Source organism: Cynocephalus volans, chromosome 16 (genome assembly GCF_027409185.1).
Source record: "Cynocephalus volans isolate mCynVol1 chromosome 16, mCynVol1.pri, whole genome shotgun sequence".
In the NCBI taxonomy this organism is placed as follows: Eukaryota; Metazoa; Chordata; class Mammalia; order Dermoptera; family Cynocephalidae; genus Cynocephalus; species Cynocephalus volans.
In genome coordinates, this window is record NC_084475.1 from 42081948 (window position 1) to 42106585 (window position 24638).

The window sequence follows — 24638 nt, forward strand, 5'->3', positions numbered from 1 at the left end:
GTTCTGAAGACTTGCTGTTTCATGTGTAAAGTGTAGGTCAGAAAAAATTAAAATGAGGTAATATGGTAATATGCTTAACCCAATAAAGGCACAATAAAGGATGGCTATTATTTGAATGTGAATTCAATGGAAATTCCAACAGGTCAACACCAATAACAATATATTTATTATATAGCATTAGAAATTGCTCATTGTCATCCTCTCATCTACCCAGTGGGAATTAAAGCTGGCCTGTTAGGCCGTCGGATGGGATACTGAACATATTCCATCCTCTCACTGAACAGACGGGAAAGCAGAGGTCCAGGGAGTTTGTAAAACCTGCCCACAGAGAGACACCTACTTCTGTGGCTAAGCCAAGTCTAGGACTAGGGCTTTTTACATCAATACGAACATCTCTTTCATTTACAAGGCCCCTCACTTACAAAGTATCTCCTTAGCTCTATGACCTTGTTTATTACACTACATCACTCGGCTTATGGAAATGGCTCCCCCTCATTTTTTTTTGGCAGCTTGCTGGTAAGAGGGTCCGAACCCTTGACCTTGGTGTCATAACACCGTGCTCTAACCAACTGAGCTAACCCGTCAACCTTCTTGTCATTTTAAAGATTTTTTTACATTCTCAGACCCGTGTTGCAACAGCTGATTCTATACTGACACTTAAATTAAAAATATATATACACACACAAATCTATTTGAACATATGGAAGAAAGAGCAGCAGGTCTCCTGGATCACACAGTGCAGGCTACAACGGGCAGTCACAGAACACAAAGGGGGAAGAGTCTTCTTGTGTGGGTTGCTTTTGACACTTCAATGCTAAAGGGCTCAGAAGGGTTTACACTTTGAAAGAGGCCTGGGAACACTTGGAGGGCACCCTTTACTAAGTCTCATTTTGGGACAGAATGGCAAGCTGGGCCAGTTGCTCATCATGGAGTTTTTGCAGTAAATCCTTCAAAGAATGAAGAGTGAAGACGATTCATGTCTCCTCCTGGAATTTTTCCTTCTTCTTATGTTTCTTTTTGTAAGGTTATTATATTAAGTTATGGTTATAAGACATTATAAAAGATGAGGGACATCATGTGAGGAGGGAAATCAGATAATAAACCCAAAAAACCTCTGCAGAAAATAAAAATCAGAACTTGGGGGCAGGGTGGGAGGTGACCTTTCTTTTCACAGAGCTGTCACATACAATGCAACTGTCCTCAAAAGCAGGAATGAAAAGAGACACTCAGCTGCAGAATGAAGCTGGGGTCTTGGACTGATAGTTTTTAATGTCTTTAAGATGGAGCTGGGTATCAAGTGCCTTTTCCAGAATAGGCTAAGGAAGATAAGTCCAATTTGGTTTTTAAGGCTTCAGTGAGCTCGGTGGCCAGCAGCTCGTGGAGGGACACACCGTCGTGGGAGTATACCCAGTTTTTCCCAGTCCAGTCATAACGCTTGGGCCCACTGGAAGACAAAACAGACACATAGTAAGTTCACGAGGACAGCCCTTTAGAAGAGTCACTGATTCTGCAAACACTGCCACCAAGAAACTGACGAGACTGAAGCTCTAGAAGATAATACATAATAAGGTATATATACATAATTTCTTGTCTTAGGGTTTTTCTATTTAGGAATAATTAACAATTTATCCTCTGAACACTTCACAGAAGGATTCTCAAGTCCTGAAAACATCTGACCCTTATCGATGAGTCTCCAGGTATCACATTCTGATCCCTTGCTTTTCCTGTCTCACATATGATACCTGCTACATTAGAACAGTGTTTTTAAAATCTTGGCCGTGTTTTGTGCCACTGACATGATTTGTGGCTTACCTACACTATTACTAATTGTTGAGGTGAAATTCATATAACATAAAATTAACCATTTAAAAATGAACAATTCAGTGGCATTTAGCACCTTCACAATGTTGTGTAACCACTACCTCTATCTAGTTCCAAAATACCTGCACCACCCCAAGAGGAGACCCTGTACTCATTAAGGAGTTACAGCCCATTCTTTCCTCTCCCAGCCCCTGGCAACCACCTATATTATTAATTCAAAAAATATTTTTCTTATTTTAAGTCCATGAAATTGATTGCTCGATGGGCTAACTCATCTCCTGAACACAAACAGCACAGGCACTTCACTCTGGGAATGCTATAATTGTGTGGACAAATTTGTGGCTGGTTTTCACCACGTCTTGCTATACCAGATGCACACAATGTGTGTTCATTAATTCCACCTCCTCATGGCCTAGTGAGGCATGGACATGGCAGCAGATAATGACAGTACACGATCATGCCTCGATGGAGGTAAGCACAGAGCACACGAGAAGGGCACCTGAGTCTACCTGGAGTACTCAGGGAGAGCTTTTCCAGAGACTGAGGCTGGGAGGAGTTTGCCAAGGGGGGAAACTTGGAAGTGAAGCATCTTTTGGGCTATAAAAGCATCAAGTATTTCTGTATTATCACCCACATGCTGGGGTTTGATCATGTTCCCAATAATGGAGATCATGTTCCCAAACAGACAGGGCCTTTGTTTGAACATAAACCATCTGAGCCATGTAAAAAAGACTGGCTCAGCGTGTAAAAAGAACCCAGACCAAACCCAGGGCCCTGTTCTCCGACTCTCCCAGCAGTTGCCAGGTAGAATGTGAGTAACCTCCTCCAGGCCCCTCCATGTCACTCCAGGGGCTCTGAGCCCAGGCACTATTGCCCAGGTGTCCTCCAGACCTCTCCTTTAATTTTTCCTACAACATTCTCAGGGTGGTTAAAGTGGCTGGGAAAGGCTGCTGATCGCAAGGACCTGAAAACTTGTCAACTGACAAAAACCAAAAAATGAGAAACACAGTCCTATGAGAGATATTTCAGATCAATGTGAAAAGCTGAGAGGAAAAAAAAATTTTTTTTTTTTTGAGAGACATAGTACCTGTGACAATAAATGGCTGCTTGGCAAGATTTTCTTCTCAAATTCTCATATGAATTATAGATTTTAAAAAAGGACACTTGGAATTTCCAGACGTTATTATCCAGTGGTATGTGCTTCTGAGCATGGCTGGGGTGGGATCATATGGCTGGTCAATGTGCCCAAGTACGATATGAACTCTTCCGGCCCCAAATACGGAGCAAATTCTTTTAGAGGAGCCACCACAGCTGATAGTGATGCCCTGCCCGGTGTTCACAAAGCCACCGATCCGCAAAGACGACTGCTGGATTTGAGCTGATCCACCCAGTTTCTCTCATCGGTTCCTCCAGAGATGAAGAGTAAGAATGCACAGACCTTATGCACGGCCATGAATAGTGTGACTGAGGCCAAAGAGAACAGACTAATGAGGCCACACAGGTTAAACCCTCCAACCTTAAGTAAACTAACTGGGTCTAAGGAGCAATACAACAATCTGTGAATTAGGTATGGCCTTACTAGAAATGCCAGCAATTTCTAGTGTTGTTTTTGCTGAATTTAACCACACTTCCTGGATGAGGTTGGGGTGACGGGGGAATAACACTGTATTTATTCTGAACAAGAATTACAAATCACAGCATGATAAACAGTGTAATATTAACTGCCTAAAAATGTTGTCTGTGTTAGTGGGCGAAGTAAGATTATAATTTTAAAAAAATGCAAATACCAGTGGGCTTTCAAAGAATTCCACGCTGGGTATTTTTGGGCCTTTCCCAATTCACAGTTCACATGTTCTCTTTGGAAGTGCTAGTGAATGACCTAGGAAAGTCTGTCTGAGAGCTTTTGTGGGCATCTTTTTTACTTTCTTACAACCACTTCAGCAGCAGCCAGATGGATGAGGGAGTCTCTCCAGCATGTTCACAGGCTTTGAGATGTAGCACAGCCTTTTATTCCTCTAGGTTTGAGAGCACATCGATGGAAAAGGCAGGAGAGATTAAACAGCCCAAGAAGCAATTTAAAATGCTCTTTCACCTCCACAGATGCAACCCAATTCTGCAAAGGGAATTCAACTGCCCTTTGGCTGAGACGCTCAAAACAAACTAGAAGGGCTGGCCAGTTAGCTCAGTTGTTAGAGTGTGGTGTTATAACACCAAGGTCAAGGGTTTGGATCCCTGTCCTGGCCAGCTGCCAACCCCCCCCCCCCAAAACTGGAGGTCAAACTTTAACTTGCTCTGAAGACAAAGTGCAATTTGTTCAGAGGCTGCAGTATCAAAAGTAGCTTAAAGGAAGGACAATGATTTAATACAAAAAAACTGCCTAGGCCGGGTTCTGAAAATTTATCATCTTTTCACTTCAGATCTTGTTAATATTGTAATGCCTGCTTATAGCAGCCAAATTATCAGCACAGAAAAGTTATCTACCTAGAGTATACTTTCCTAATGAGAATGAGATAGGCTGCAAAACTTCAGGAAACGTTCACTTACACAAATACTAACACAAGAAGTGACACTTCTTAAATGGTCCACAACGTCACATTTCAAACAAGTTTAACGACACACACTTTGACTTCTGAACATACCTGGATGGAGAAGATAACCAGATTTGTTTGTTTGGGGCCTGCTTGTTGATCACATAGGTTCCTAGATTTCCACCCAGTTTAATTGTTAAAACACCACTCTAGGGGATCAGGTGGAAAAAAGCATGAAGAAAACAAAGCAAGACAAAGTTAGAGTCTTGTCATCATCGCTTCATATTTCATTCTATCTCAACACTTTCCATTTATACAAGTACACAATATACATCATAAAGAAATGTTTTTAGTATTTAGAAATATGAGGTTGTGCAGAAAGAATATTGCTGTCAGAATCAGAATAGGATTAATCATAATAATGCTACCTCTCGTGCTTTTTCTATTCCCTGCGAGGTCGGCAAGGTGAGAATGGTCATGAAGCTCGGAACATTAAGTGACTTGTCTGAGGTCTCGGAGCTGGCAAATGGGACTGCTGTCTTGTTGCCCTAACCTACCAACCAGAGCATACTAGAGGTCGTTAAAAAATGCAGACACCAACTCTGTTAGAGTCCCATGTCAGCCCAAACACCAGACACAACAAGTCCATTATGAAAGAAAAAAAAAAAAAAAGGAAAGGAAAGAAGGAAGTGCTCAAACCACCTGCTTTGCTTGACAAGCTCCATCTCTGCTGGTAGAAGGCAGAAACTCCGGACTACGTTTATTTCCAAACTCTTCCCACGCACCTAACAAGCTTCTCAGGCACTTTATTTTCCTCTAACGAGTCTTGAATTCTTAAAAAGACTGGTTGGTCCATCTTTGCCCAATAAATGCTCATTTAAATTTGAAAACACTCTTTCCACAAAGGAGCCCTTCAGTCCCAAGGCCTGTGGTCTCTTTAGAATGGGCAGGATATGAAAGAAACAGCTACGTGGCTAAGTTCCCTGTGTTGGAACTGGTAAGCAGGGGCAGCCTGGCTGTCCCCCAGCCTGTGCAGGACTTGCAGAGACACACAGTGGCCTTTCTCTGTGCCTTCTAGAGCCCCTGTCCTATCAAGGGGCCCTGAATGATTCTTACAACACACTTTCGCAAACACAAAGAGCTATATAAATGCTGGACGGCAGTAACAATAACAAGATAACTGATAGGTATGGGATGTCGGGGGTGCTATTGGGTTATTTTTTTGACAACATTTTTTCTGATTAAAAAAGAAATGTAGGAAATGACAGAGACATGGGAATGTAGACAGTATAAGGAAAAGGAAAACATCAATAAAAATATTAACTATTTACTCAGTCCCTACTCTGTGCCAGGCACTGTGTTTGGCACTTTGTGTAAATTATTTCCAACCTGACCCTAACTGTGGCAGGTAGGAATCATTACCCCAGTTTTACAGATGAGGAAAACAGAGAATCTGAGTAGTCAAGATTAAATAGTAGTTGCCAGAGCTGATCTTAAGTCCAGGTCTGTCTGGGTCCGAAGACACTCTCCTCCGCATCTGTGAAGCGCTCTCCCAAGCCCACTGACCAGTGAAAACAAGCTATTCGCTCTCAGGTGTCAGCTGCCAGTTTTTTTGTTTTAATTTTTTTTATTATGGTAAAAAACACATGACATTAAATTTACTATCTTACCATTTTTAAGTGTACAGTTCGGCAGTGATAAGTATGTTCACACTGTTGTTCAGCAGATCTCTAGAACTTTTTCATCTTGCAACACTGAAACTCTATACCCATTAAAAACACTCCTCCCCTCCCAGCCCCTGGCAACCACCTTTCTACTTTGTTTCTATGATTTTGGCGACTTTAGATACTTCATGTGAGTGGAATCGTAAAGTTTTTTGTCCTTTTGTGACTTGGTTGAAGTTTTTAAATGGGCTAGCTTTATACTGTACATAAGTTATTTATTTATTTATAATTTCCTGAAACCCACCTTAGCTGTTTTGGTAGGACTACATTTCACCTATTTAAAAATTTCTTAAACTGCATACTTCAACATCACCACAACCAGAGCACTAATTCCAGAATACTTCCATCTCCTCGGAACGAAACTCTGCGCCCATCAGCAGTCACTCCTCGTTTTCACCTCTCATCCATACATACAGTTCTGTACCTTATTTTTCCAAGAAATAACAGGCTCAGGGAATCAACATATAATCGTTTCTAATTCAGCCTATCTGTGGCCTGTGAGTGTCCCCGCTGTGTGTTGCACCTGGACTGGGGAGGCGCATGACCCAGCAGAAAGAGCAGAGGATGTGTATAAAGATGTGGCTTCCAAGCTCAGTCTCATCACTGACGGCTGCAGCCCATCATCTGCCTGCCTCCCTCAGGGACTCAGTGCAAGAACCGAGGGGCTGATATGAGCACTGAGCTGCACACCTGCCCCTGATCACCGTCGCACCTCAGAACAGAACACCAGATCAGGGACACACCTACAACTGCTGAAGCCAGAGGCCACTCTTTCTGACCTGAAGACTTCCGAGTGACTCCAGAAAACAGGCGACTCTTTCACAATGAGCATGTTAATAAACAAATGTGAGCCCCTCTAGTGCTATAGCTCTCAAGCTGCTTCCTCTATCTGGCACCTTCTTCCCAGGTAAGACCTGAAACTCCTCTGCTCCATGTCCCAGCTTAGGCGCCTCTGGAAGATTTCCCCGATGCCCCTTGGCTGGGTCGGCACCTGCACGTGTCCCCATAGCCTCTCGGTGCTTCCTGCCACCTTGGCACTTTCCTCAGTGCATTTAGAACTTCCTTTTCACTTGTCCCCTGGCCCTGCCCTCTGCTACCGTAAGCACCTTGAGAGCAGATCTGTCTTTTCATCCTAGCATCTTCTGTGTCTAGCACCTCCATTTTTCAGCAAAATACGGGCTGGATAGATAGAAAGGTATATTTGTGGATGAATGATGACTGGTCAAATGGTACACTAGGGGATGATGACCAGGTACTGTGACACTGGCTGCCAAAGTGAAGGGCAAGGTTACAAGGCAGACAATCTCAACACTCACCCCCTCCTTCTCCCCCGACCCCCAGTGAGTAATTAGATTTTTTTCCAACAGAGCTTGAAGCTGTTTTTGAAAGAAAGTGGCAAAAGGAAAGAACCTAGCTACCTTATTGATTCACCAGAAGTTCTTAATGCTTTTGGAACTGATTACAAGTAGACCAGATGAAGAAGTCTTTCTACTCATCATTATTATTATTCCTTAGGCAATCTGAGTCTATTTTGGGAGTGTGGGCACACTTAAGTGTGGGGGTGGATAGTCAAAATATTTAGCAGTTGCTGAGACACAGGCACTAACCAGTCAGAACAGACCCTGGCTGGGCTGGTGAAGCTTATTGACTCCTGCTAGTCAGTGGGAGCAAAAATAGCGATTACTGTTGTCACCAGCTCATTTGTAGAAACAGACACATATGAGATGGCATGTTGACTTAGGGACTTTACATACATTTGATTACCCACATTCCTAAAATAGATACTGCCTTCCCCTTAAGGAACAGAATAATGAATATGCAGTACTTTTAACCTATGCCACTTTAATCAATCCTAATAGAAACCTGGAGAGGCAGAGGTTGATGTCACTCACTTCATAGCTGAGGAACTTCTGGCTCACAGAAGTTGGATAATTCACTTAAGGACACTCTGAAAGAAAATACAAATCCAGGATGCTAAGCCAGATCCTTTGTCTCCATGTCCAATAAGATGCTGCCTGCACGGTCAAGTTGGCAAACACTTTTAAAGTACTGCCCGACACTGCTGCATTTTCTGCTGCTGACAGCAAACACTGAATCCATTTGGAAGACATTTGATCCTTTTCCACCCTGGTGCTCCTTGCTGCCTGCTCCATCATACAGAGTCCCTTCTGTATCCAGTGCTCCCCAGCAATATCCAACATCATTTCTTTTCTTTCTTTTTTTTTTTTTTTCCGGTGGGAACTCCCTGGTCCAAATATACAACACCATTTCTATCATTTTAGTCTGACAGATTGCCATAAATAATTCCATGATTAAGTCCAAAAATGCACATTTTGTGATATTTCCTGGTATTAATTAATTGCTGTCAAGAGGATTAAACTCTGCGGAGGATTTTCTCCCACTGACAAAAAAGAACTACTCTAAGGCCTAAGCAATAATTCTAAATCCAAAGGTGGACCCTTGCTCAAGTCTGCCACCTGGTGACCAGTCAAAAAAGACCAGCACTTCCTGGGCTTGCAGGATCCGGGGCTAATCATTCCAACTCAGAATTTTTCACACCAGCTGCACGTTAAAATCACCTGGGGAGCTTTAACACCCTGGTGCACTGCCCAAGCCACATCCCAGACCAATTAAATAAAAATTTCTAGGGGTGGGACCCAGGGATGCACATTAGAATCCCGGCTGAGCCTTTCAAAAATTTGCTTCCTAAGAATACACCCTGACCTACTGCATCAGAATCACCTAGGAGTGGGGCCCATGCCTGTTTAGTCTGAATAACTCTTGGGCAATGATCTTCTCCTTGCTTAAGAACTACTGGTCCAGTTCAGTGTTCACCACGTGCTGTGGATTGAATGTACCCCCTTGAAGGTAAAGTAAAAGAAAATAGTCAGGGATCCCTCAGATGTTCTGAATCTTGCCGAGCATTTGATGTAAATATGCATGTGCGTCCAAGTGTTCCTTGGTTATTATCTAATGTAAATGTGCACGTGCACCCAGGTGTTCCCAGGTTGTCTGACTTGCACCCAGGTGTCCTGGGTTATTGGACTTAAGTATAAAGGACAAATGGCTCTGATCCACAGTGCCCCCCACCCCCCAGGATGCCATGGGGAGGCCACTACTGCTGCTAGAGGCTGTTGCTGCCAGCTCTTGCTGCCAGGGTCCCTGGGACCCTCCAGGAGGCCACTGCCGCTGCTGCTGAGGAAGCTGAGGACTGAGCTCCTGTCGTCTGCCAACAGCTCCCAGGATTTTTCCCAATTACCTACCTTGTGGAACTGTACGTGAGGGGTCTGGTGACCCATCCTGTATATCAGGGGTCTGTGACCCAGTCTGTATGACGGGTTTGAAGGGTCTGTGAGCTCTAGCCCTAGCAATACAATTGGCTGTGTTGGCAGGATTCTGACAATTGCCCTAGCAATACACCCCCAAACTCATTGAAGCTTAAATTGTGTCCTCCAAAGTTCCAGGTATTGGAAACTTGGCCCTGACTGTTATTGTTGAGGGTGGGAAATCCTATGATGGTAATTGAAAGCTGGGATCTTGAAGAGGTGATTGGATTAATAATGGTGGTCCGGGGCTTTAAAAGGAGAACACATGAGAGTCTTTCTCTCTCTGCTCTGACATTTTCTGCTATGTGAGACCTCTGCGTTGCTGTAAAGCCACCACCAAGAAGATTCTCACCAGATACGTTCCCTGGACTTCAGATTTCCCAGCCTCTGAAACTGTAAGCAATAAATTTGGTTTTCTTACAAATTACCCAGTTTCAGGTATTTTGTTATAACCAACAGACATGGACTAATATACCATGACTGCATGCTGGACAAACACACGGCCAGGTCCTGCCACCATTTACCTTGATGGCTATCAGGTGAAGCTTGTATTTTCAACCAGAAATGAGACTCAGAGAGGCTGAATGACCCACCCAGGGTCACAAGCCTGATAGAGCTGAGCAGCAACCCAAACTGTAGTCTTTTGGTACCACCCACAACCCCATGCTGCATGATGCATAACTGCTGGCAGGAAGTGAGCTAAACTTCTCAGGGAGGAGAGAGAGAAAAATTAAAATAATTCAGGTACCCCAAAGGAGACATCATAGTCCTCAAATGTGTAAGGCTTGTCTGCAAGGTCTTCAAAAAACTCTGCCAAGGAGTCCAGAGTTTCCTCTGCTAGTCTTTCATAGGTCGTCTCATCTAGAGAACTGCAGAGGAAAAACAAAACAACCAAAAACAATTACTAAACTGCTCCATTTTATTAATATCGAGTTTGCACATTTTTTATATACACTTTTAAAATTGATGGAAAATGTTTAACATGTACAGAGTAAGCATTTAAACAGCATGAAAGGTATCAGAGAGAAGTTAATCTTCTTCCAAATATGCAGCCCCCACCGCCAGAGGCAACTATGATTAATAGCCTTTTTTGTATCCTTCTAGAATTTTATATTTTTTAAAATACACGAATGAAGCACTGTGCATTTTTCACTTAATGTCTTAGAAATTGTTCCATATTAGCACGTATGGATTTTCATAATATTTTATGTTATTTATTTAACCAACTAGTCCCCTACAGCTGGACATTAAAGTTGTTTCCACTGTTTTTTTAATTAAAATTTATGTTGAGCCAACCACAAAGTGAGAGAAAATATTTGTATTACATATATCTGGAGAAAGACTCATCCAGAATATATAAAGAACTCCTACAAATCAATAAGAAAAAGGAAACCCAATAAAAAAACTGGCAAAATACTTGAACAGATTTCGTTAAAAAAAGATATCCAAATAGCCAATGAACATATGAAAAGGTGCTCAACTTTGCTAATCTTCAGGAAAATACAAATTTAAAAAATGGCCAGAATGGTCAAAAGAAAGATAGGTGCTGTCAAGAGTTGGCCAGGAGGAGAAGCAACCAGAGCTTTCAGATAGTGCTGATAGGCAAGTAAACTGGACAATCACTTTGGAAAACTGACAGGCAGTATCCACCAAAACTGAACACATTCACATGCTATATGACCCATCACTCTTGGGGTATACCCAACAGAGATGCATGCCCAGGTTCACCAAGACATGTGCCATGCTAGAATGTTCATAGCAGAACTATCCTATAGCCCCAAACTGGTAACTGCCTGAGTACCCATGGGTAACACAACAGATGAATAAACTGTGGTATATTCATACAATAAAATACCACATAGCAAAATAGACTTGTCTGTAGCTATAAGAACAATAGGGATGCATCTCCCAAACATAATTGTGATGGAAAGAAGCCACACATAAACATACTTATACTTAATGACATAGTTTGTATAAAGTAAAAAAGAGGCAAAACTAATCTACGCTGGAAATCGGAATGGTAGTTACTCTGAGGGGACAGGAACTGGAAGGGAGCAGGAGGCTTGCTTGTAGGGCCTGGTGACATTCTGTTTCTTGAGCTGGGTGCTGGTTACATGGGTATGTTCAGTTTTTGAAGCTGTATACTTATGACTTGGAGAGATTTCTATATAGATACTATTTTTTAATTCTAAAAAATGACCACAAATTCAGAGACAGGAAGTAGATGAGTGGTTGCCAGAGGTTCGGGAACAGAGGAATGGAGAGAAACTACTAATGGTTATGGGTTTTCTTTTTGGAGTAATAAAAATGTTCTGGAATCAGTGATGATAGTTGCATAACCTTGTGAATATACTAAAATCTTCTGAATTTTACATTTTAAAATGGTGAAATTTCTGGCATATGCATTATAGCAATAAAAATACTACTATAGTAAATATCCTTGTAAGACCCTTTGTGCCCCTGTGAAGATATATCTCTAGGTTATTAGATGTATACCAGACAACTCCATTATCTGAGTGTCCAAGGTGCCTAAAGTAAGTTGCCATGGCTACTGTACAATTAATGCAAGACATAAACATCTGCCATACGACCCCCTCCCCCACCCAGCCCACCACCCACTTCAAGGGTACAGTGTGGAGGAGGCTACAGGACTGATCAGATTGGGGACGGGTGCTCTCTAAAGAGAGTGGTGGCCTGGTAGGGTGCGCTAGATATTCTGAGAGCGAGTTGGAGAGAATGGGGAAGAGAAATTGGTTGATAAGTGTCTTGAGGAATTTGGGGAACACAAAGACACACCTGACACAGGTATAAAGTCCAAAGTCAAGAGCTTGGCAGGTGCTACCTGACAGCAGAGAGCTGGGCCACAGAAGAAGCAGCTGTCCAGCTGTCCTCCTACTCATGGTAAGACAAAGATGTGCTTCCCAGAGGCCAGAATTGGACAGGCTGCACAAAGGTAGAAAAGTCAAAGGCAGGATTTAAAACTTTGAACAATAAAGGCCTCTCGTTAAGCCAAATAAGGGGACCCAACCCTGTTATAAAAACCAGGCTGAGGATATTGCTGGTCCCCAATCTTATTGTTTTATATGACCTCAGGTTCCTGCTGGGGATGGGGACATGCAAAAAATAAGGCAGTCTGAGGCTCCCATCCAGGCAAGAAATTTGGATGTGGTTACTGGCACATGGGACTCACTGGGAATAAATAGATCAGAAGCTACTAGGTTTTGGGGAAAATCCTATTATTAAAGAAATATGAGTCTGGCCTAAAATAGCCTACTGGATTGGATCCCCATACTGGCCAGCTGCCAAAAAAAACCAGAAAGGAAAATGAAAATAAAATAAAATAGCCTACTGGAGTCTTAAAACAGCCTTTGGAACCTGACACTGTTATTGGCAAGTAATGGCTATGAAGGCTGCTCACCACCAAGGAGGGCACACTTCCCAAGTTGCCAAAGAGGATCATGGACAAGGATGAACCTACCAGAAGGCTGGACCAGGGATCCATTGAGGACTGTCCTTCTCTACCAGGGTAGAGGCTGTCCCAGTGCTGCCTGGCAAGACTCGAATGCTGCCATGTGCCAGGGCCGTGTCTCTTTTCTGAATGGAGGTCACCGATGCAGCTATCCTGCCCCTCTCCATCATTTTGTGTGTGTGTGTGTGTGTGTGTGTGTGTGTGTGTGTGTGTGTGTGTGTGTGTGTGTGTGTCCTGCCCCTCTCCATCATTTTGTGTGTGTGTGTGTGTGTGTGTGTGTGTGTGTGTGTGTGTGTGTGTGTGTGTGTGTAGCTCAGAAGAAGCTATCAGAGTGGACACTTGAGAGAGAGGGCTGCCACCCAGAAACCCTGAACTTTGAGGTGGAGGCAGTGACCACATGGGCCTTTGGGTTGGCTCCATTGGGGCTGGGGGTATATGTATCTGTGCATGGAAGGGGGGTCCATGCAGATACCAACTGGCAGGGGGTAGACTGTAGCAGTGCTTACCAGTTCCAGGGTACTCACTATTTTTCCCAGCCTCCCTTGCTGTTAGCTTGGGAAATGTGAATAAGCCTTCCCACTGGAATTGTGAGTGAGGGACAAGTGCCATTTCTGGCCCTTCTATGCTTCCAGCCCTGTCTGCTGAAGGGAATTGGACAGGATGACCTGGTCTTGACAGCGAAGAGGACAGTAAGGCACTGATAGGTGAGGGGCAAACTGGAAGGTGGAAGGAACCTGGCTCCCTGACTCATGTCACAGAGGAATGTCAGCTGTGGACTGGCCAGAGAGCAAGACACAAACCACCATTGATTTGAGCCATTACATTTTTGAGTCTATTTGTTACAGCAGCATGGCCTACTCTAACTACTAGGATAATGAAGAAAGTAATAACAAAACTTTGGAAACAAGCTAAATGTCCAACAAGAAATTGGTTAAATGAATTATGGTATGTCCATATAATTTAACATCATTTCATTAAAATAACATGGTGAATACTTAGTGATGTGGAAAGATGCCTTTGAGTGTTGCTGCTCAGGGAGAAAACGGGTTCTGTATGGGAGGGGAAAAGAAGGAGAGAGAAGGGAGGACAAGACCTCTGATGTAGAAAGTGTTTATCTTACCCCGGGTTGCCCAAAGTTCCTGATTTCCTCAAATTCATCAAATAGACGCTCTGCTTTTTTCCATTCAGAATCTGGTTGAGGTAGTGGAGGTTCAAACTCTAAAAGACAAAGTTAAGAAGAACATTACCATTTTTCAGCATATTATACTCCATTAATGCATGGTTTATATACTGCCACTTCTACATGTGAGAGTAACCATGTTGAAGTTTTTGAGGGCTATTTCTTAGGAATTTTCCCCCCGTTATTTTAATGCATTACAATGAGTTCTTCCAGTCTCTCTCTAAGCCTACGCTGTTCAATAGGTAGCACATGAGGCACATGTAGCTATCTAAATTTATTGAAATAAAATAAAGTCAGTTCCTCAGCTGCACCAGCCACGTTCCCAGTGACCTGTTGCTACATGTGGCTGGTGGCTCTGACACAGAACATTTCCATCACACAGGTAGCTCTCCTGCATAGTGCCATTCGGGTCACGTGGTGGTTAGCAGGAGGCTAGGAAGCATCTGCAACGCTCATAGAATTTCACTAAGAAAAGCAACAAAAAATAGCAAGAGACAGAAGTCTGCTGACATCCAGAAGATTGGCTCTGACTGCTGACTGCTGTCTGACAGATCTTTTTAGCATGATGTACAGGAGAGAATGTGACCTGTTGATTGTTTTCAGTGCCTAACTGCTGAGAGTCTAGGTGATGGGTTCTGAGTTGATGAGCACAAGCTCTGCCGTGCAGACTCTGCTGACCATGGAGAGGAGGATGAAATAACCGGTGAGAGTTGGGAGTGGGAGAGAAAAGCGGTGCACCCACAGTGGAGACAGGGGGCAGGGAGGTGCCGGTGGAGGTGATGGGGTGAAGCGGGGACAGCCGCGGGCCTTGTGAAGGAACTCAGCTGGACTTCCTCCAGCCATAATAACCACAGTTACAGCTATCACACATTCTAGAGTGTTCTCTATCTTCTTGCCACTGTTCTTAATCTTATATATATGAACTTATTTAGTCTCCATTACAATCCCATGGGGAAAGTGCTATTATGACAGTCATTATTCATGATAGTTATGTTCTATAAAGTTGCCACGAACAATTAGTAAATTATTCCTAGAGGAAATACAAGGTTAGGTTTCTGCAAGCCTCTTGTCACAACACTTTTACTAATCGATCAATACATAACCTTGCTTTATGTAGATTTCTGTTTAAAGACACTGCTATGGGTTAAATGTGCCCCCCAAAGTTCATGTATTGGAAACTTGATCTCTTTTGTAATAGTGTTAAGAGGGTGGGGAGTCCTATTACGGAATTTGAAAGGTGGGGCCTTCAAGAGGTGATTGGACGAGAGGGCTGTGCCCTCGTGAACAGATGGATAAATTCATGGAGTAATGGGCATGGTTCTGATGTGGGAAGGTGAGCTATCTCTTGCTCTTTCGATTCTAGCCATGTGACACTTGGTCACTGGGACCCTGTAGAGAGTTCGCACCTAGATGAAGACCCTCACCAGATGTGTTCCTTGGACTGTGGATTTCTCAGCCTCCAAAACTGTAAGAATTAATTTCATTTTCTTACAAATTACCCAGTTTCAGGTATTCTGTTATAAGCAATAGGAAACAGACTAATACAGACACCTTACGTAACATATATTGTTGATTCACTAACATTTCACTCAAGACAAGAGCACGACAGCTCATGCCTGCATGAAGCTCATCTAATCCACATACTTTCTCCTTAAGTCATACCCCGGCCTTCTTTTGCTTCTTTCAACACTACACTTGTGAACGATTTTAAACAGCAAAATCACCAACAAAAAGCACAAACCTGTGAATAATGTGGCACCTAACAGACCGTGAAAAGCACGCTTGTTTACACTATGAGAGCTGAAACTACAGGGTAGTCTTGTTTGACTTTGGCTGGGAGCATGTGCATGGAGGGACTCACACTTTTTGCAGCTCTCCACGTGTCTGTGAAACAACCCCAAACGCACCAGAGTATTGATTTTGGGGTAACAAATACATTTTAGCAAGTAGGCGAATTTACAAGTACAAACAAAGAGGATCAACTGTATTTGTATTTTACACATGAGGAAACTGAGGCACCAAAGGGTTACCTGGCACAAAGTCACAGAGATACAAAGACACAAAGTGGGGAAGCTGAGATTGAATTGAACCCAAGCTGTCTGGCCCCCGAGTCCATGTTATAAAGGAAAGAATCACATACGTGGGAATTAGAACAGGGTTCAAATCACTGAGGGAAGAGCGTTTGAGAATATTGGGCTCGCCTCAGGGAATTTCCCTTCTCTCTAGGATCTTAGCCTCTTAGTGTTGAGAAAGAAAGCAACTCAGAGCAATCTGTGTTATGGAAGGTCTGCTACATTTACCAGGCCCGGAGAGAAATGAGCATGGAGCTCCAGTCACGTCCTTCGTCTGGAGTAACTGCTGATAGGCGTGTTTTTAGTAGACAGGCGCCACCACCATCAGGTATAGATGACCCTAAAGTTGTAGAATGTGACCTTCATTCTTTCTTAGTTGCAAAGTCTGGCATTTATGATGCAAATAGCAATGCATAGCCAATCAGTAGCTCATGTTATTTTAGCAAACCAATGTAAATTCTTGGCAAACAACTTTGGACTTGCCCTTTTACAATACGCCCCCCCCCCCCCCCCCCCCCCGTAAATACTATTGACTTCTCTTTTGTGTGCCGTAACACATATTCGGGACAACCTGAATCTGTGTCTCCTGGGCTGAAGTCCTAAAACTTGGCCCAAATAAACTGTTTTATATTTTTGCCTTAGTTCTTGCCTTTAGGTGGACAGTCTCTCACAACTGTTTTTCTGTTTTTTTCTTTTTAACTTTATAAAACTTTGGTGGTTGTTTTTGGTGAGAGGTTTTGTCAAATACAAATTACTCATTCACAGCCAGAAGTGGAACTCTTTATTCTGCTGTTTGTAATCATAAAAAAGAACCCCTAACATAATTACTCCTTGCCTCTTGTCTTACCTGTTTGTGCCAATTTAACATTCCCTGAGCAACTGCTAAACAGTTTGGAACCTCAGTTTCCTCTTTTGAAGGCTGAGATCACGGTACCCTCCTTGCAGACTGGTTATGAGGATTAAACAAGAGAACAGGAATACCCCAAATACAGGGCCTGAGGGTGTTTAATAAATCTCTGTTTGGAGACATCAACACAAGTGTGGAGACCCAGGAGGTCAGAGAGGTAAACTACAGCCCCAAAGCAAGGCAGAATCTGCTCTACTCTGCTCTGGGAGGCAAACAGAATTCGCAGTGGTGAGGGTCGTATTATGAGTGTGTTGGGGTGCAGAAAACTATTCCCCCAAATATGGTACTCTGGCATGCGAGTGCTTAGAAAGTTAAAAGGCCTCAAAAATAAGCCTCAGAATCAAGTTCCCTCTCACCTTGTCATGTTGCCCTCAACTCAAGCACAGGGAGGGGCTTTGTCTAGAATTTCCTTACCTGACTAAGAAAGAGTTCCAAAAGGAATACAATTGTCTGAAGATCCCCTCCCTAGGCATCTCATCAGATAACCAGGAAAGAAACACCCCCAGAGAGACTAGAGAGACTGGGAAGGCATCACAGGGGGACAGACCTTTCCACAAGATAGTATCTGCCTCTCGCTCATCCCCTATTAATCATTTACTGTCCCTCCACGGAACTGTCTACATCTCCTTTCTGCACCCTTCCCTCCTGTCTAGTGAGTCCCCATGCATTGTCCCTTCCCAGCTCATTAAAGTAAAATTTGTTACTCCATTTCTTCATATTAATCTGAACCTGTCAGTGATTTTTAGTGAACCTTCAGGGGTGAAGAGGAAGCTTTCCATTGCCCCCTACCCGTGCTCCCCCTGCACTCCCAGCAGCCACCGCTCCTTCTAATCCCAGCTCACCCAGGAGCCCCTGGATTATATGTCATGGCGGGTTTGCCTAGCTCGTATCTCCATCATTCAGTCAATTTGTGCGCTCAGCCCAGGGTCAGGTCATGGGATGTATTTGAGCAAATACCAGATAGTTTCTAGGCCTAAAGTCTCAGGCTCGAGTCAGGAACCACATGACCCAATGATTGCCCACCCTCTGGTGAAGCTGGCTTGGGTGGCCAGCAGGGAGGCACAGCCTCCATCCCTAGGTGTCCCTGACAGGTGCTTGGGCCCTGTCAAACCATGACACTTGAAGAGTGTACTCATCCCTTGCTGGGGGAGGGTGAACTGCTACAACCACTTTTGGCACCAATGGGTTGACTATTGGCTGGCCTTTCTCCAGCAATCCCATTCTGAGGAATTCGCCCAAAAGGAATTCTGTCCATGCACAAGAAGGCTCACAGCAGCACAATCCTTACAGCAGAACCCTGCAGTCAACCGAAGGTCACCAAAGGAGACTGGATTCAGTGTGATTCATTCACGCAAGGGAATACTAGCCAGCAGTGAAAAGAAATAAATGACAACTGCATGCATCAATGCCGATGGTGCTCAAAAACAATGCTGAACGGGCTGGCCCGTGGCTCACTCTGGAGAGTGTGGTGCTGATAACACCAAGGCCACGGGTTCGGATCTCATATAGGGATGGCTGGTTAGCTCACTCGGTGAACTTGGTGCTGACAACACCAAGTCAAGGGTTAAGATCCCCTTACCGGTCATCTTTTAAAAAAAAACAAAAAAACAAAAAAACAAACAAAAAAAACCAATGCTGAACAAAAGGGGCAATGCGCAGAAGAAACACAGCAGAATGCCTTTCATATAAACAATACATGGTTTAGGGAGACATGCACAGGAGGTAAAACTCTAAGAAAAGGAGGGGACGGTGAACAGAATTCAGGATAGCTGATTCCTCCAGGGAGGACAGGGCAGTGATGGGACACATGCAGGGTCTTCTAGGAACAAGCAAATTCTATCTCCTAACCTGGGGTCAGGAACATGGGTGTTTGTTTATTGCCTCAGTCCACTCATGCTGCTATAACAAATTCCAGAGGCTGGGTGGCTTATAAACAACAGAAGTTTATTCCTCACAGCTCTGGAGGCTAAGTCCAAGATCAAGGCACAGATAGATCATGTGTCTGCTTAGGGCGTACTTCCTGGTTCACAATGGGTGCCTTCCTGTCGTGTCTTCACTTGGTGACATGGTGGAAGGGGTGAATGAACTCTCTTGGGCTATTTTATAAGGGCATTAGTTCCAATCATGAGGGTACCACCCTCATGACCTAATCACCTTCCAAAGTCCCCACCTGCTAATACCAACACTTTGGTGATTAGGCTTCAACATGAATTGGAGCAGGGGTACACAAACATTCAGACCCTAGCATTTGTTATCAATCTTTAAGCAATACAGATATTTTATATACACTTTCATGTGTAAAAACCTGTGCATATTATCTGTGGAAGACGTTAAAAATGAATTAAAGCACTTGTCAGGTCTAAAGCCAAAAAGGTCATGGGGTTATATAGGTGATGATCGTGTCCCTCTAGAAAAATGGATGGGTGTCTATCTAAAAGCTATCCATAGTACGCAGAAGTGGCTGCAGCAGAAGCTTATGAAGATATTTAAGAGGACGAGATATCTAACCAGGTTATTTCCTCCTTGAAGCTGTCTCCAACATTAAAGGTGAACATTAAAGATGCAGCCCCTGTCCCCACTTCTATCAGGATCAGAAGCTGCCTCGTGGAACCAGAGTCCATTCCAGTGTAAGGCTGGGGGCAGGGGCTGCAGAGATGCGCTCTTAAAAGCCATTTCTGTTGATTCCAGGTTCTGATGAGAAGCTAGAGCTGGGACCCATCACTGCAGAGCTGTCCAATGTGGTGGCCACTGCCACATGTGGCTACTACCCAGTAGAAATGCGGCTAGTGTGACTGGGGAGCTAAATTCTAAACTTCATTTCACTTTAACTAATTTAAAATGGTAATAAAGTTATTGGAAAACTTTTAAGTATGTTTAGAACAACCTGAAACCTGACTATGTGAAATTTCATTTTCAATTGTGAATTTTATAAAATCTAAATACAGATGGAATATTTCCATGGAAATGCACCATCTGAATTGAGATATGGTGGAAGCGTTATGAGTAAGAAAAAAAGAATGTAAGATATGTCATTAAAGATTTTTAAAATATTGATTACATGTTAAATATATTGTTGGAATTGATTTCGCCTGCTTTTTACTTCAATGTAGCTACTGGGAAATTTAGAATTATGTATGTGGCTCCCATTCTATTTCCACAGGACAGCTGCCCTAGAATACATAGAAGCAGCAAGTAGAGAACATAAGGGTGGGGAAGAGGTCTCCAAGTGAACTCAGGTCCTGATGAACTTTGGAGTATGAGGGGACCTTAGGGAACAACCTGAGGACAGTGAAGACTATAAAATAATTAAACAAGATGGTGGTCCCAGTTGCCACTGTCACGCGCCCAACTCCACAAGCACCCAGATGTGCAAGGAAACTGGAACAGACAGGTTAAACAAATATGATTAATTTAGGCCCAGTGGGTGAATGAACAATCCCTAAACCCAGTCTGCGCCCTGTGTCACCTCATGCGGGTGCCAAGATCAAGTTGGGTGTGCTTCTGAGTCAACAGTCACTAGGTACCGTCCAGTAAACTGCACCACATCTTGTCACTCTCCTTAATTAAAAACCCTGCTGACAACCCGTGGTGCTCACACAGGCAGGGGTGGGATCCCAAGTGCTGCAGCTCCAGGTGAGAACAGCACAGGAGCCCAGGAATAGGAGGGTATTTTTAAAAGTTCGTGGAAAAGTAGAATTAAAAGATAATACGAATCCTTCCAAGAACTTTTTGAAATATCCTCCTAAAGGTCTAGTTCTGCAGGGGGGATAGTGTAACCATCATGGCCACAGCTGCTTATTTTTCCAGAGAAGCTGGGAAATCCATTTTCTAGGTCCAAATTTATGAGCTTTAGCAACCAATCCCAAAGTTTCTTCAAACATAGTGTGGGCCAAATAACACGTGTCAGTGACAAGTGTGAGCCTAAAGTCCAAACTCCGGAGCTCCACACACAATCTGGGCTGGACGCCTCCTTCGCCTCCAGTACCGGCCACTCGGAACCGATTCCCGTGCGCCTCCGGCCTCTGCCCGCGCCGTCCCCGCCTCCCCAGTCCTCCACCGCTCCCTTGGCTTGTCCCAGGCCCTGACTCAGTATCCCGTCCCTCCCGCTGGAAGTGCTCCTCCACCCCACGGCCCTCTTTGGCCAGATATTTCTTCGCATCCCCAAGGGAAGAAAGGGGAGCTAACTTTAAATGCTGGAAGATATATTTGTTAATCCAGTTTAATCCTCATAGCAGGTCCGCAAAATGGGTGTCACCCTTTATCTCCTCTTCACAGAAAACGAAGTCGCGCCTCAGGGAGGTTGGGGGGGGCGTCCCCCCGAGGTCACAGAGCTCTGCCGAGTGGGGATCAGAATGTGGAACCAAGCTCAGGCCATGTTCCCAAAGCAGGAGCCTCTGCGGCCCTAGCCGTCCGCAGCCCTGCCAGTGTCACCTCGCTTGGACAAAGAGCATTTGGCCCACAAAACCCCAAACTTGAAACCATGACGTGTGTGCGTGTGTATACATGCGGCGCACACAGCATCCACACACGATATACATCCATGTGTATGCGTATGACAGTACCTATCATACAGTGACATTACATGACCTTCTCGCAAAGAGAAGTGACGAGCTTCGAGGCAGCCGCGGACCCCTTCGAACCGATCCCCGCCCGCCCGCCCGGTCCCCGCGGCCGTTCCGCAGGACACAACATCTGTCTTCCCCTCAGAAAGCAGAAGCCACCGCGGCGAAGCCAGGAGGACCAGAGAGGGGGCTGCGAGGCCGGTGGGTCCGCCGCAGAGAAGGAGCGACCGCCACACGCCGCAGAGAAGGAGCGACCGCCACACGCCGCAGGCCCCTCCGCCGTCCGGCGCGTCCCGGGTCCCGTCGGCGCCTGCGCGGGGCGAGCGTGCCCGGCGCGCGTTCCGAGGCGTCTCGGCGTGCGCGGCACCTCCTCCCGCGGCGTGCGGCCCGCGGCGACCCGGCGCGGATACTCACGGCGTAGCGGGGCGCGCAGGCCGCGGCGGTGCCGACGCGCAGGCCCCGGCGGCTGCAGAGCGGGGCGAGTCCCGCAGGCCGCGAGGCCCGAGTGAGGGCCTGGGACGGGCCCGGGGATGCCGACCGGGGCAGGAAGCCGGCGGCCGCGCGGCGCCCGAGTGTCCACATGCTGCTCCGGGTCTGCCGCCCGCTCCGCCCACCTGCGCGGGGACCCTGCGGCGACACCTGGTGGCCATGGGCCGCAGGCTCCCCGGCTCGGCTCCTACACTCAGGTCCCCTCCTCTGTGGGGAAATAGCCAGAGGTTAGACTTCAGGAAGGACTTCCCCGCAATGCACTATGCGTGCATTTGACAAAAGTGGAGAGCCTGCTTTGTGCAAAGCGCGGAGCTTATCCTTCGGCAACATAATGAATATATAACCGAGACCCCTGACCTCAGGGACACTAGCCTAGTGACTCACCGCTGCTGCAGAGGTTGTATACAGGAGAGGTTTGGGAGACTCAGTCTCCTTGGGAACTGGGTGGGGTGCGGGCTTTGAAGCTGCTTGGCTGCCGGTATAGGTCACGGCAGTTCGGGTTCCGTCAGCTTCCTAGTTGTGCTACTAGTGGGCATGTTGATTAAACTCTCTGTGACTTACCAGTAAAATGGAGTTTATAAAAGTTTCTACTTCGTAAGGTTGTTACAAGGATAAAATGAGTTAACCCCTGTAAAGTTTTTTGGATAAGGTCTGGTTCCTTTTAAGTGCACAATAAATGTTAGCTATTTTTTCTGTTTTGTTTTAGGAAAATAAACCATTTTTAAAAACTGAATATGCATTCAACCAGAATGTGATGTGCATGACAGGGCATCTACTAAGAGATTGCAATGATAGAAAAAAATCTCACCCCCTTACACAGCCAAGCAGACACAACCCATTACAAACATGGTTTCAATACAAACAATAACTAGTCCTCAAATGAGAAGACCTGACAGTACCATTTGTCATACATAGTTTATCCTAGCTTTACCTGGTAATTCGGGTCACCATCTGTGTTAGCTAAGTGGCTTTATCCAAACAAACAAAAACTTCTCGTATCTTTATGGGAGGTGGTAGTTTTGCAACTTGGAGCAAGGCTCCCACCAAAGTTAGGTTCCCTCTTCCCACAAACACTGGGAGATAGGGGTGCTATCTCCCTTATTTGCATTCAAAAAGATGACTCCTAGTCCTTGAAAAAGTAAATGTTAGCTATTGCTAATAGATTTTAAAAGAAAATTTTAGTTAGGTTGCATGTTGCAAAGGAGTACAAATTATGAAAATTTCTTCACATTTTATATATTCTTTAGAAAATGTCAGATGTACTTACTTTTTATCGGGGAGATGGTAGGCAGAGGAGAGGAGAGGGTGCTAAAGTTCTTCCAAAGCCATCTTTGTGGGTAGTGAGTTAACTTTATGAATAGTGGAGAAGAGACACATGTTTAAATACTTAGTACACAACTGCCAATTCAACAACAACAACAAATAAATAAATAAATAAATACTTAGTACACAAAATGACAAGTGTCAAAGAGAAGTACAAACTAATGGGTATTAGGCTGGCTAGTGGTTAGAGTGCAGCCTCATAAAACCAAGGTCACGGGTTCAGATCCTGGTACTGGCCAGCTGCCTAAAAATTAAAAAAACAAGATATTTTCGCACTCTCTTTTCTCTTGTACACAACAGTCTGCATTCTCAGCCTTCCACTATTGTGTGGGGGACCATGTAATTGAGCTCTGTTCAGGGGAGTATGAATACAAGTGGTGACCATTACTTCCAGGCCTGGCCAAAAAAAAAAAAAATGTCTGCGCAGTTTCCCCTGACTTCTCATGCCCTCTGGGACTGAAGTGCAGATGACCCCCCACTGTGGCCTTGGGAGTCATAGTTGGGAGAAGGTCACCATGATTTAATACAGAGAGAATTGAAGAAACCAGAGATCTTCCCACCTCTTTCTCAAAACCTCTATTTGTACTTTATGTGACAGAAATACTTACTCTGTTGAGCTATTTTATGTGTGATCTGTTTGCATTACAGCACAACCAGTCCACTGTAGCTAATTGACTTTATGAACTTTTTGAGAGAAGTTATCAGTCCTTGTATATCAAAAGATTTGCACAGAAAAGAAAGCTGCGTTGTTACCTTTTATACTAAAGTCGGTTTATGGGAAAATTAAGTTATGGGGAGAAAAGATGCAATAAATATGGGACACCTTATGGGCAAGGAAATCTCATTGGTGTAATAAAATAAATCTTACCAAAAAACCCGACAAACTACTGGGTATTAGCATTGAATGGGAGATTATATGCAACTATTAGGGTGAGAGGACTCAAGGAAGTCCTCATGGAAGAAGTGGCATTTGCACAGGGTCTTGAAAAATAGGGTAGAAGAGGTAGGATCTGATTGGCTGTCAGACAGGTGGTCTAGGGCATTCTTCTGGATGAGAGACATCCTCCTCAATTAGTTCTAAGCAACTGTTTATTAAGCACTGTTATGTATATGCCAGGCATGGAGAAATCATTTCCCAGCTGGCATCAGAGGAGTATTTTGATTACCAGCTGTGTCCCCAAACCCTGCTAGACTAACAGGCCCGCCTTTCCTGCCATCCTCAGAACTTCATTATGTG

The 24638-nt window shown here is 44.5% G+C and overlaps 1 protein-coding gene across 4 annotated transcripts; it reads right to left on the minus strand.

The window, feature by feature from the left end:
• Window positions 1–143: 143 nt before the first annotated feature.
• On the minus strand, window positions 144–22185 carry FXN (frataxin). 4 transcript variants are annotated; one of them, XM_063080996.1, is made up of 6 exons: window positions 22004–22185; window positions 13989–14086; window positions 12196–12342; window positions 10148–10268; window positions 4461–4558; window positions 144–1444 (listed from the first exon to the last, which is right to left on the minus strand). In XM_063080996.1, the coding sequence occupies exons 1-6, from the start codon at window positions 22169–22171 to the stop codon at window positions 1294–1296; spliced, it is 783 nt and encodes a 260-aa protein (XP_062937066.1). In that variant the 5' UTR covers window positions 22172–22185; the 3' UTR covers window positions 144–1293. The 4 variants fall into 4 exon arrangements, with proteins under 4 accessions (XP_062937066.1, XP_062937068.1, XP_062937069.1 ...); XM_063080997.1 differs by lacking the exon at window positions 144–1444 and adding an exon at window positions 2929–3285; XM_063080998.1 differs by lacking the exon at window positions 12196–12342.
• Window positions 22186–24638: the final 2453 nt, after the last annotated feature.